The sequence below is a fragment of the Chenopodium quinoa genome, unplaced genomic scaffold (assembly GCF_001683475.1).
Source record: "Chenopodium quinoa cultivar QQ74 unplaced genomic scaffold, ASM168347v1, whole genome shotgun sequence".
NCBI lineage: Eukaryota > Viridiplantae > Streptophyta > Magnoliopsida > Caryophyllales > Amaranthaceae > Chenopodium > Chenopodium quinoa.
Genome location: NW_018744988.1, coordinates 2080651 through 2092362, shown reverse-complemented (window position 1 = coordinate 2092362; position 11712 = coordinate 2080651). Strand labels below are relative to the sequence as shown.

Sequence of the window (11712 nt, the reverse complement as noted above, 5' to 3'; positions counted from 1 at the left end):
AAAACTTTTGAGGTTCAGCTGATCCCAAGGGGTCAGAATACTCAAGCCGATGCACTCTCAAACTTGCTAGTTCATCTTTTACCGAGCTGAACAGGTCTGTATATGTAGAAGTTCGTCGAGTAAGAAGTGTCGACGAAGCACCTGAAGTGTGCTGCGCCGACCCAGAGCCTAGTTGGATGGAGCCCATTTTAGCTTTTAAGCTTCGGGGAGAAACTCCTGAGGACAAAGCTTTGGCCTCCAAAATGAAGAGAACCAGCTCTAGGTTCATTGTCTTCAGGGGGGAACTTCTGAAAAAGTCCTTCTCAGCCCCATTGCTGAAATGCGTGGGACCAACAGATGCAGATTATATCCTGCGGGAGATTCACCTCGGCATCTGTGGGAACCACATTGGGGGAAGAACCTTAGCCCACAAGGCATTGAGGGCCGGGTATTACTGGCCCACCATGATCGCCGATGCTAAGGAGCTGGTGCGGAAATGCGAAAAATGTCAAAAATATGCTCCAGTTATCCATCAGCCAGCAAGGGATCTTCAGCCGATCCTTAATCCACTCTCGTTTGCCCAATGGGGACTGGATATACTGGGACCATTTCCAGAGGCTGTGTACCAGAAAAAATGGCTGATAGTTGGTGTCGACTACTTCAGTAAATGGATCGAGGCCGAAGCAGCCTCGAACATTACAGAGCAAACTGTCAGAAAATTTATCTGGCAGAATATCATCACTCGCTTTGGCATCCCGAGAGTATTTGTCTTCGATCATGGGAGGCAATTTGATAACTTACCGCTGAAGCGATATACAGATCAGTTCGGCATCAAACTGGCATACTCAGCAGTATGCCACCCGCAAAGTAACGGACAAGCCGAAGCAGCAAATAAACAGATCTTAAATGCCCTCAAGAAGAGGGTGGAAGATCAAAAGTCCAAATGGCTAGAGGAGCTCCCTGGAACCCTTTGGTCCCTTCGGACAACTGAAAAAGAGGCAACGGGCCACTCACCTTTTGAACTGGTGTATGGTGCCGAAGCCGTCCTTCCAGTGGAAATTGGCTCTGAGAGCCTTCGAGTGCACCATTTCTCGGCTGAGAATGAGCGACTGATGAGGGAATCTCTCGATTTCCTCGACGAAGTAAGAGACTCAGCTCGAGATAAAATGGCCGCCTATAAGCAGAGAGTCAGCAAATTTTATAACCGAAGGGTCCATGCAAGGCCTCTCAAAATTGGAGATCTTGTCCTTCGGAATGCTGCTGCAGTTCAGAAAGGCCGAATCCATGGGAAACTCTCAGCTACATGGGAGGGACCTTATGAAATATATGATGAGCTTCAGCCAGGGACATACCGACTTCGGCAGTTGGATGGAACTGAGTTGAAGAATCACTGGAACGCTGATGTACTGAAAAAATACCATGTGTAAACCCTTCGGGGCAGAACAATCTTTGTAAGTACATTTTGAACTAATGAAAGGCCTTGGAGCCGCCATTTATATAAATATTTACAAACTTTTTATCCTTTCAAAATTTTCTTTGTTCTATCTACTCTTTAAGGGTTTTTTATTCAGCCTCGTCTGAAGCCTTCGCCTTCGGGTAACTGGGTTTCAGATTGCTGACAAAACCTGTCTTTTTTAAAGAACACCGGTCTTTCAGCTGAAGTCAAACTTCAGTAAGACTTGTTCTCCAAAGACATGAGTCCATGGACAATTCTGGGATATTGCCTTAACTGAGCCTTGTATCCCAGAGAGCCATTATCCGAAACATTGCCTTAAGTTGGCCCTGTGTTTCGGGTATCCATTTTTCAAAGATAGACAGAAAATCAAGGATAACAGCAACAGTTGAAAATTTTTAAATCAGCCTCGTCTGAAACCTTCGCCTTCGGGTAACTGGGTTTCAGATGGCTTACAAAACTCAGTCTTTTTAAAGAACACTGGTCTTTCAGCTGAAATCAAACATCAGTAAGACCTGTTCTCCAAAGACATGAGTCCATGGACAATTCTGGGATATTGCCTTAACTGAGCCTTGTATCCCAGACAGCCATTATCCGAAACATTGCCTTAAGTTGGCCCTGTGTTTCGGATATGCGTCTTCTTTAAGAACGCTGGTCTTTCAGCTGAAGTCAAACTTCAGTAAGACTTGTTCTAAAGAGGTTAGTCCCAGAAAGCTAACATCCCAAGCATTGCCTTCAGTTGGCCCTGTGTTTCGGATATCCAACTTTCAGACAGTCAATCTTCAGTAAGACTTGTATCCCAGAAGCATTGCCTTCAGTTGGCCCTGTGTTTCGGATACCCATTTTGAAGAAGTTCAGAAATTGCTTATTTAACTGAAGTCATACTTCAATTTCTGTGGGGGCAAGAAGCACTCAGTGCTACTATGTTCGGCAGAGTTGAAGAAAAGAAACTGTAAAGCATTCAAAAGTAAAGCAACAGTAAAGCATTAATATTTCATGCTCAAAAATTGAGCTACAAGTTCAATAATTCAGTATCGGCAGCCGCCCACAAGCGGAAAATAACAGCTGCCGAAATACGTACATAAGCAAAAAAATAAAACTGCTGTACGACAAGGCAAGCTGAAGCAAAAAAAAAAACAAGGCAAAAAACTCAGAAAGCGGCAAGTCTAAAGTTAAGCACATGATGAACCGCAAGATTCTGAAGACGACTGCCCGAGTTCCTATGCTTCAGCCGGAGGATCAGACTGATCAGCGTTGAGCCCCATGGTGGCCTCAGCCCCAGCAGCAGAAGAAGCGGGCTTTGCACTTTGCCGAGCCTCCCTTTCCCTCTGCTCAGCTTCCAACTCCAGTCTTTCAGCTTCCTCTTCGGCTTCCTCAGCCTTCAGAATTTCAGCTTCGGCTGGAGTTGCATACTTCATGTGAGGGTCTTCGGGATTCTGGACCCACTCAGCACATTTAGACCAGTCCAGTTTCGGCTCAGCATGACGGCAGACTCTTCGGCATACTCGGAATCCGTTTCTGAAACCCATCTCATATTCCTCTTGGGTATAAACACGGACTTTGAGTAAAGCCTCAGCATCAGCCAGCTTCTTCTGGGTCTCCTCCAAGTCTTCCTTGGATTTCTTCAGCTCATCAGCGACTTGGGAGGAGGAACCTTTCAGCTCATTCAGCTCTTGCTGAATTTGGAAAGCCTTTGTCTGAGCCTGGGCCACTTCAACTTTCTGGATCAGCAGTTGATCCTCAGCCTTTTGGAATTTAGCTCTTTGAGCTTCAGCAGCAGCAGCAGCCTCTGAGAGTTGAACGTCTTTGGCCAGGAGCAACTCTTCGGCAGCCATTCGGCTGGCTTCAAGAGCCTCTAGACGCTGCTGCACTTCAGCTTGTGCAGCAGTTCCTTCTTGAATTCGGCTCTCAATGGCAGCCTTGAATTTGGAGACGTCCACTCCCATATGCTCCTGGAGGAATTTTTCCCCTTCCATCAGTGGGGGAAAAACTTCCTTCTCCATAGCATCGCAGAAGGTTTTCAGGGCTTCGGCAGCTTTTTTCCCGTACTCCTCAACCTCCTGCTGCTTCTCTTCAGCTGCTGCTTGCTTCAGCCTAGCAAGCTTAACTTCCTCTTCAGCCACCTTCTTTTCGTGCACAGCAGCGTCTACCCTATCTTGTAGGGTATCTATCAGCTCTACAGTGAGAGTCTGATTGTGCACGAACTGAAAACAGGAAGACAAAAAAAAAATAATAAATAAAAAAAAAAATGTATATATATATAAAAAGAGCTGAATTTCGGAGGAAATGAAGGAAAATTACCTGCATCATCAGCAGTTGGTTAGACCTGGCTGGGTCAGGAACTGATCTACTGGATTCGCCCATCCCAGCAGTGGCCTTCAGCGACCAGATCCTTGCCCTGTCTACTTCGGACATGCCAGCAAAATTGCCGAAGTAGGCTGCAGCTCCTTCTCGGTTTTGACCCCATATGAGGTCCCAGATGTGATCTGGGATTGGAATTCGGGGGGCCGAGAAACCCATTTCTCCAGAATGCAGAGTCTGGAAAGAAGGGAAGGACGACGATGGAGCTTGATTAGCTTTGGTTGTCTCAGCATCGTCCTTCTCAGAGGAGTCAATCACTATGACCTCCTCTTCTTCAGGGGTGAGGACGAAAGCCTCAACCTCTCTTGCGATATCTGCCGTGAAGCCCTCAGCACTGGACATCACGGCATCTTTATTTTCGTGCTCAGCAGCACTCTTCTTGATTTCTTCTTGGACCCCTCCCTTAGGTTCGGGAGTTCTCTGATCCACCTCCATCTCAGGAGGTGGCGGAGGGGTCTTTTGAGGAGATTGGGGTGTTGGCTGGGGAACCCTCGGCGATCCATTGCCTTCCTCAGGTTCCCTTATTGCGACGCCGATGGTCATCGGCCTCTGCTGAAAGTCATGAGGGCCGATGATGGCCATCCTTCGGCGCCTTTTCAGAAGGGGCTGCTCGTCCATATCTGAGTCTGAAGACTCTTGTATTTGATCTTCGGGACGAACAGGAGCTTTGCCTTCTCTGTGTCTGTTACTCTCTTCAGACTGTAACAGACAGGGGGGAAGAAGAGTGTGAGTAATAAAAAAAAAAAAAAAAAAAAAAAAAAAAAGAAATGAAAAGAAAATAAGTTGTCTGAAGCTCACCGAGGTTTTCAGCAAAGCCTCGTCTTCTTCAGCTGCTCTAGCTGCAGCTTCGGCCTCAGCAGCTCTGGAGGACCCTTCTCCTCCTTCGCAAGCCTCAAGTACCCGTGCAACCTCTTCGGCTGTGCGGGCAGCTTCAGCTTCTTCGTTCAGCAGCTGAAACCAAGGGTCTCTCTTCTTCCACCAAGGCTTCTGCCTCTGATACAGAGCAACAGCCTCAATTTGGAAGTGGGAAGAATCCAGATGAACTTCCCTATGCCTCGGCTCAGTGATAGACGGGGCCCGTTCAGTTACAACTCGCTCTCGGTTAACACCAAGACGAGCGTAGTTAATACCAACGTTGGTCTCGTCCCGCTCTGAAAAAAGGAAAGGGAAAAAGTTTAGCTCAGATATGTTGGCACAGCATAAAAAAGCAAAGCGAGAGAAGAAAAAGAGGTAGTTAAAAGCCTCGGCCCCAGCCGAAGAAGCTTACCATCCTTAAACTTTCGGCTGAGGCCAACAGCTGCTAGCATATTCTCTTGGAAAACGTAATGCGTATCGGGGAGCCAAGTCTCCGGGATATGCTGCATTCGACCACTCCCCCCCGGGTTCGGCAGCTTGCCGAAGATATGTTGCTGATCCAGGTTCGGATCCGCCCCGTTATCTGCGGGGGGACCTAGACTTCCCATTTCGGGATCAGGCTCAGCTAAGTACCGGGGAGCGCTGAAGACGCAAGGGTGGCCCGGATCTGTGGGTGCCCTAACCCAAATCCATTGACCTCTCCAGTCCTTGTCTGAAGAGTCATTTGGCCACATGGTCAAGTATTGGGGCCGGGACTCAATCCGATACCACCCAGAACCATGGCTTCCGTGCCCACTTTGAATATTTGGCACTAGCCGATGGAGCTTTCTGAAGCAGTGCAGGTTCGGCACGTATTTGAAGAACTTGCAGACCCATAAGTATGTCATCACCCTTCGGATGCTGGTGGGGGTTAGCTGACATAGGGAAATGTTGTAATGGATCAGCAAGTCTCGGACGAAAACGTCCAAAGGGAACCTCAGCCCATACTGAAGCTGTCTCGTGTACACCCCCACATACCCCGGGGGTGGACGATGGATTCTATCGGATGCTGAGGGCATTCGGCACCAATATCCATCAGCTTCAAAAATGCCGTAATGCAACTCAATTTGCTCGGCAAATCGATATTGATCGGCGTTCTCTACCCACCATGAGTAGGGGCGGTTCTTTATCATGGCCGAAACGACTTCGGCATTCTCCCACTCTGAAAACCCAGGGAGGATATCCCAAAGGACAGCGGGAACTTCATCATCCCGACCAGAAGCGCTCGGCTCATCCGTTCTTTGAGGAGGAGCCGAAGAAAGGGGAGTCGCCCTAATCCCTTCAGCAGGGTCAGACTCCGGCCTTTGACCATTCCAGGTCCCAATCCTGTTCCTAGGATCGGGAATCGGCCTTGCTCTTCTTGGAGCACGGGCTCTACCTCTAACTCCTCTCGTCATAGATTATTTTGAAGAGAAAAGTCGAAAGAAAAGGGGAAGGAGTTCGAATTCGAAGAAAAATAAACTGAAATCAAAGGAATTTACCTTAATCTGAAGCGAAAGTTGCCAATTTACGAGTTCGTAGTGGCAAGTCTCAGTTTCTAAGCTCAATGCTCGGGGAATTTGCGAAGTTTTGATGCGGGTTCTTGGTTTCTCTCTCTCGAAGAAATCTGGGTTTGTGTTGGTGAATAAGTGAGGAGAATGACGCGCCTCTGTTTATATCTCCAGGTACGGGATACGAAGAGTCTGTGCTTTAATTTCTCTTAAATACCCACTAAGTAACCATTAAACACATGTCTTGTGATTAAACTGCCCATTATCCGTCCGACTTCCGCAAATCATTAACCGTTGTTATCTCATTAATTACGGTTTAAATTCAAATTTTTGGATCAATTAAATCATTTACTTCCCTCCTTTTCTGAGTTAAATCAAACCCGACCCGTCATCCTTCCAAATCGGGTCTGGGGGGCAAGTTGTTTGGGTCCAATTTAGTCAAAATTGGGCCTGAGCACTAAATGATCCAATTAAAAGCCCAAGGTCAAGGTTCAACTCTCCAATTGCTCAAAAGTCAAAAGTCAGCCCACAAAGTAAGCCAATTGGGCTAAAGCCCAACCTCTCCATGTATGATGAGGTATAAAAGCCATCATATTAACACATTCAAAAGGAGATTCACATTCCAATTCATATGCTCATTCTTGCATTGAGAAATATTCCACAAAAGCCTCAAGCTACAAACTCTCTTGCATAGTGTCTTCCTTCTACACATTGTACTGACTTTAGCATCGGAGGGGCCTTCCTCGGAAACACCCCCGAGGCTAGTTTACGTGTGTTCACTGTGCAGGAAACCTTCGGCCCAACACAACTTGGATCGAATCCAGTCTTCTCCATTTCAGCGGACCTTCGGCAAGGTCCCATTGTTTTCAACCGAAACACAGAGTATGTATCATTGCTAAAGTGAGAATCAATAATAGTGACAATTTATAAAGACAAAAAAAAAAAATGAATTTTGAGGATAAAAAATCACTTAACATTTGCATTTATAAAGTCACTACCAATGCAACCATTAGTGACCGCTAACAAACGGTCATGAATCATGGTAATATTGCGTTAGATTCATATTTTGTCTTTACCTTGTGTATGTGATGACTTGAGTAAAGACTATAATAGATCTGGTCTACAATAACTTATTGTACGCCCAACCTTCTAGTATATCATACGAATGTGATTATATCATACGAAACATGGAAAGTGATTATATCATCCTGAAACTGTTATGTAAATGTATCACTCAAAAAGTGAATTTATCATTATAATAAAAAGTATCAAATAGTAAATTACATCACTCAAAAAATGATTTTTAAATTTTATCATCCTAAAGATAATTATATAATCTCATTAAATGGTTTAATATGAGATTATATAATTCAAAATATGACTCACAAAAAGATAATTATATCGTCTAAATCTAATATATATATATATATAAAGGGGAGTTTTTTCCCGAATTTTTAGAGAGCCGATCTAATTTTCTCAGCGCGCGGATTATAAATCTTAGTGGTAGCCAATTAAATAAGAGATTATTAATTTCTTTTAGAATTAAATAATTTAAATGCCATGTAAGTAAAATTGGCTAATGAGATTTTTAAGTTTAAATTAATTAAATATTATATATTATCTTTTAATATTAGGAATTTTATCTTAATATATAACAAATTTTAGTCTCATAAATACAAAAAAAAAATTATTTAAAAAAATCAAACAAACCGTGCATCGCACGGGCTTCATCTAGTGTGATTATATATTTATATTATTTGAAAGTGTTAAATTTCGGGTCTACAATAATTTATTGTAGAACGGGTCCATACAAAACCAAACTATCCAGTAAATTGAAGATTTAGGATAAAATCAGCGGTAGATTATGCGACTGGAACTAATAAATTAACATAATCTGAAAATACGACTATAAAGATAAACACAAGAGATTTATATAACTCAGTTAACATGAATACATGATATGACCTATACTTCCACTAGCTGTAGACATTAGAGGGCTACAAGAAAAGTATAACAAACCAATAGAGTTGGGGAATTTCCCAACTCATATATGAAGCCCTCTAAAGGAGAAAATAATTGAGAGACTCCAAAAACATGCCTTACATAAAAGACATTTTAACCCTAAAGAAATGTAGTCCTATTTCTTTAATAGTACTTATTATGAGACCTTTTTGAGTCAAATAATGTAATAAATAAAGGGTACAAGGAGTATAAAATTGATGTTCCCCTTTGACAAGCAATGACTCGTACTCAGGTATTGCCTCACCCAAGCAATAACTACATGGAGTTAAGAAAATAATAAATACACTTTATCGGTGGAAATCCATTATCCTATTTTATCTCAAAGTCTTAGCTTGAATAGGGCAAGGGCTTGCTCTCTTAATTTCAGTTCAGTTCAGTTCAATTCCATTCAATTCAGCTTAATTTTAGTTCAGTTCAGTTCAACTACAATCAATTCAGCACTTAATTTCCTTCTCTCATGGACAATTAATTTCAGCTATATTCAGTTCATTTCAGCTCAATTCATTTCAGCTCAATCAATTCAGTTCAATTCAATTCAGCTGAATTTAATAAATCAGAACAGGCCCTAAATTGATCAGGCTCAACCGAGCTTACCAGCTTACCCCATAATCTGAGCTCCATTTTCATGCAAGTGTTCGTTCACATCAATTTGCATCACTTTTATGTTATATATCCTTGACTTTGATATCTTCTGATAATTGTGGGCGTCAAAAAATGAGTAAATAGACCCAGGAAGACGTCTGTGTGAGCCCAACAAGCTTGACACACGCTGTGGGACACCAAACATGTGCTCGGTCAATTCCCCACCTTCGCTGTAACATACACCCTTCATCATATGCTTCTAGTTGCCCCTTTGTGCCTGCCTCTATCCCATTACCAACATTTTTTTTATCAAATTTTGGTAATTTTACTGTATTTTACAAGTGATTTCATTTGTTGTAACTTTAATGTTTCACACATCGCTAGTTTACCAATTGTCACATCCAGCGTCGTATAATGATTATGGTCCCACATAAAAACTCTAATTTGTTGTATGTAAACATAAAATTTAAATTCAAATTAACTTCTATTACATAATTTGATTTTTTTTTTACAACGAATTTAACTTTGTTACTTGTTACAACAATGTACTCTGTAAAACAGTTTCAGGTTCATTTATAGAGCTCACAGCTTCCAACCACGTTGTACTAGGTCGGGAAACACATTTAGATCAAATTAACCAAAACTGCCAACTCGAATTGATTCAAATCGTTAATGCTCTAACCTCACCAAAACTAACCTAATAAAGTACGTAGTCAAATTTATTACAATCATGACTAACAAACTTAGTTAACACAAATGAAGAACAACATAAAAAAAAAAAAAAAAAAAGTGGTAATATATGGAGAGCTGATACACATATAATTATTGTATGTGGTCCCTACATACAATACCATTAGAATTTTGACACATCATCAAAAAGGGGAGAAAACTAAGAGTTAAATATAAATTGAATTCAAATAAAACTTGGACCCATAATTTTAGCCAATAAAAACATGACAAATTAAGGTTGTATGTAGAGACCACATACAACAATTATATGTGTAGCTTTTACCTAATATATGGCAAAATCAGAGCCATAAATAATGAACAAAGGAATACTTCTTCCTTTCTTTTAGTAAAGTTTATTTTGGTGTTACCATAAATATTCTTCCTTTTGCAGTGACAACAGAATAAAAATACCACAATCGAATTTAAATTAAATAAAAATCCTCGAATTTTCTCTCTCCTCTATTTTTTGCCAGCTACTAAAAGCAAAGTCACATGGGAAACTAGTTGGAAGTTTGGAACCTTGTGCTCTCTATCTTTTCCCTAACACTTGTGTTAAACATGACACCTGTTCTTCCTTGAAAAAAAAAATAAAATAAAGTAAAATTCTTCCATTATCTTTTTTCATTTTTCTTAACCACTTCCTTCCACCGATCAAAAATATCATCTTATAGAATACCAACAAATTTGTACGATTTATTTTCCAACTGAATTTTTTGGATTTTTACTTCGTTAGCTGTCTTATGTCTCTACCCTGTTTTCTAATCAAAACTCGAATCGAATCTCATCTACTTGCTCTCCATATACTACCTCGGATATACTACCTCCGTTACAGATTATGTGCAACGATTAGATATTTTGCCTGGAGGTAGTATGAAAGGTGAAAACAATAATCAGACTTAAAATTAAAGAGAATGCAAGTGAAATTGAAGTGAAGAGAGGAAATAAGAGCAGTAAAAATGAGTAATAATTAACAATAATGATAATGATGGTAATAATAATGATGGTAATAATAATAATAATAATAATAACAAGTAATAACAAATGAAATCTGGGCCGTAAAATGAAGTCTCAACACCGCCAAACACAATAACCACCACCGTCCATCAACCGCCACCCATCAGTTAAAACAAAAATAAACAAATATACGCAAATCGAGGAACTAAAAAAAATAAATAAACCCTAAAAAAGTGAAGAGAGAGAAAGAGATAATCTCAAGATTTCTCGATCTATCTAGAACATCAACACGGTAGCCAAAACAACTGCGGCAGCAGATCCACCAGCAATGGCGGTTCTGAAACCACTTGAGATGTCAGCGGTGGGACCAGCGCTTGGGCTCATACCAGGACCTCCGGCGACACCTGGACCAGCGGCGGCTCCTGGTCCGGCGGCGGGACCGGGACCGGCGGCGGAGGGAACTTCAGCTGGTGGAGATGGTGGTGAAGAGAGAGGAGATGCGGCGGGAGTTGCGGTGGGAGTTGCGGCCATGGTAGGAGGAGTAGCGGCCATGGTCGGTGGAGTAGCGGCCATTGTTGGAGGAGTAGCGGTCATTGTTGGAGGAGTTGCGACGGGAGTTGGTGGTGACATCGGAGATGCTGCAGGAGCTCCGGTGGGAGCTTGAGCTATGGCGGATACCACGAGGAGAGAGAAAATTGTTGCGATGATTGCTCCTGCCATTGTTGATTTGATGAAGTTGAAAATTCTAGAGAGAGAAAATTCGAAGTGGTTTTAGAGAGAAAATTTGGGAATTCAGAGAGATTGATGGAAGTGCGATGAAGAGAGAAAGTGAGGGAGGAAGTGTTTATATAGGAGAGAGAAAAGAAAGAGGGTTTTAAGTTTTAATAAGTTAAAGAAAAAATAAAAATGAAGAGATTAATTTTGTTTATTGAAATTATTTAAATTAAATTAATTAATTTTTTTTGGAATAGAGTTAATAATAATTGTAATTATGATTGTTTCAAAAAAAAAAAATTGTAATTATGAATGTAACTAATAATATACTGACAACTCATCCCATGTTACCTGTCGTGGCCCACAATTAATCCTAGCCGTTTTTATTTTCATAAAATAAAAAAGTTAAATTTCATACTTTTTCTCAACATGTAATCTCAACCGTCCACGTCTAAAACGACTCGTTTTCTAAAGCTGGCGTGTTGATCTGACGGTTGAGAATGTAGGGTGTAGGGTAACTATTCTGGACGTTAA

The 11712-nt window shown here is 41.7% G+C and overlaps 1 protein-coding gene across 1 annotated transcript; it reads right to left on the bottom strand.

Moving 5' to 3' along the window:
• Nucleotides 1-10740: 10740 nt before the first annotated feature.
• LOC110706523 (lysine-rich arabinogalactan protein 19-like) lies at nucleotides 10741-11184 on the bottom strand. The gene has a single exon (XM_021884441.1). The coding sequence runs from the start codon at nucleotides 11182-11184 to the stop codon at nucleotides 10741-10743; it is 444 nt and encodes a 147-aa protein (XP_021740133.1).
• Nucleotides 11185-11712: the final 528 nt, after the last annotated feature.

Excerpts from the sequence above, each read along its gene's own strand:
- LOC110706523 (XM_021884441.1), bottom strand. The coding sequence starts at position 11,184 with ATGGCAGGAGCAATCATCGCAACAATTTTCTCTCTCCTCGTGGTATCC.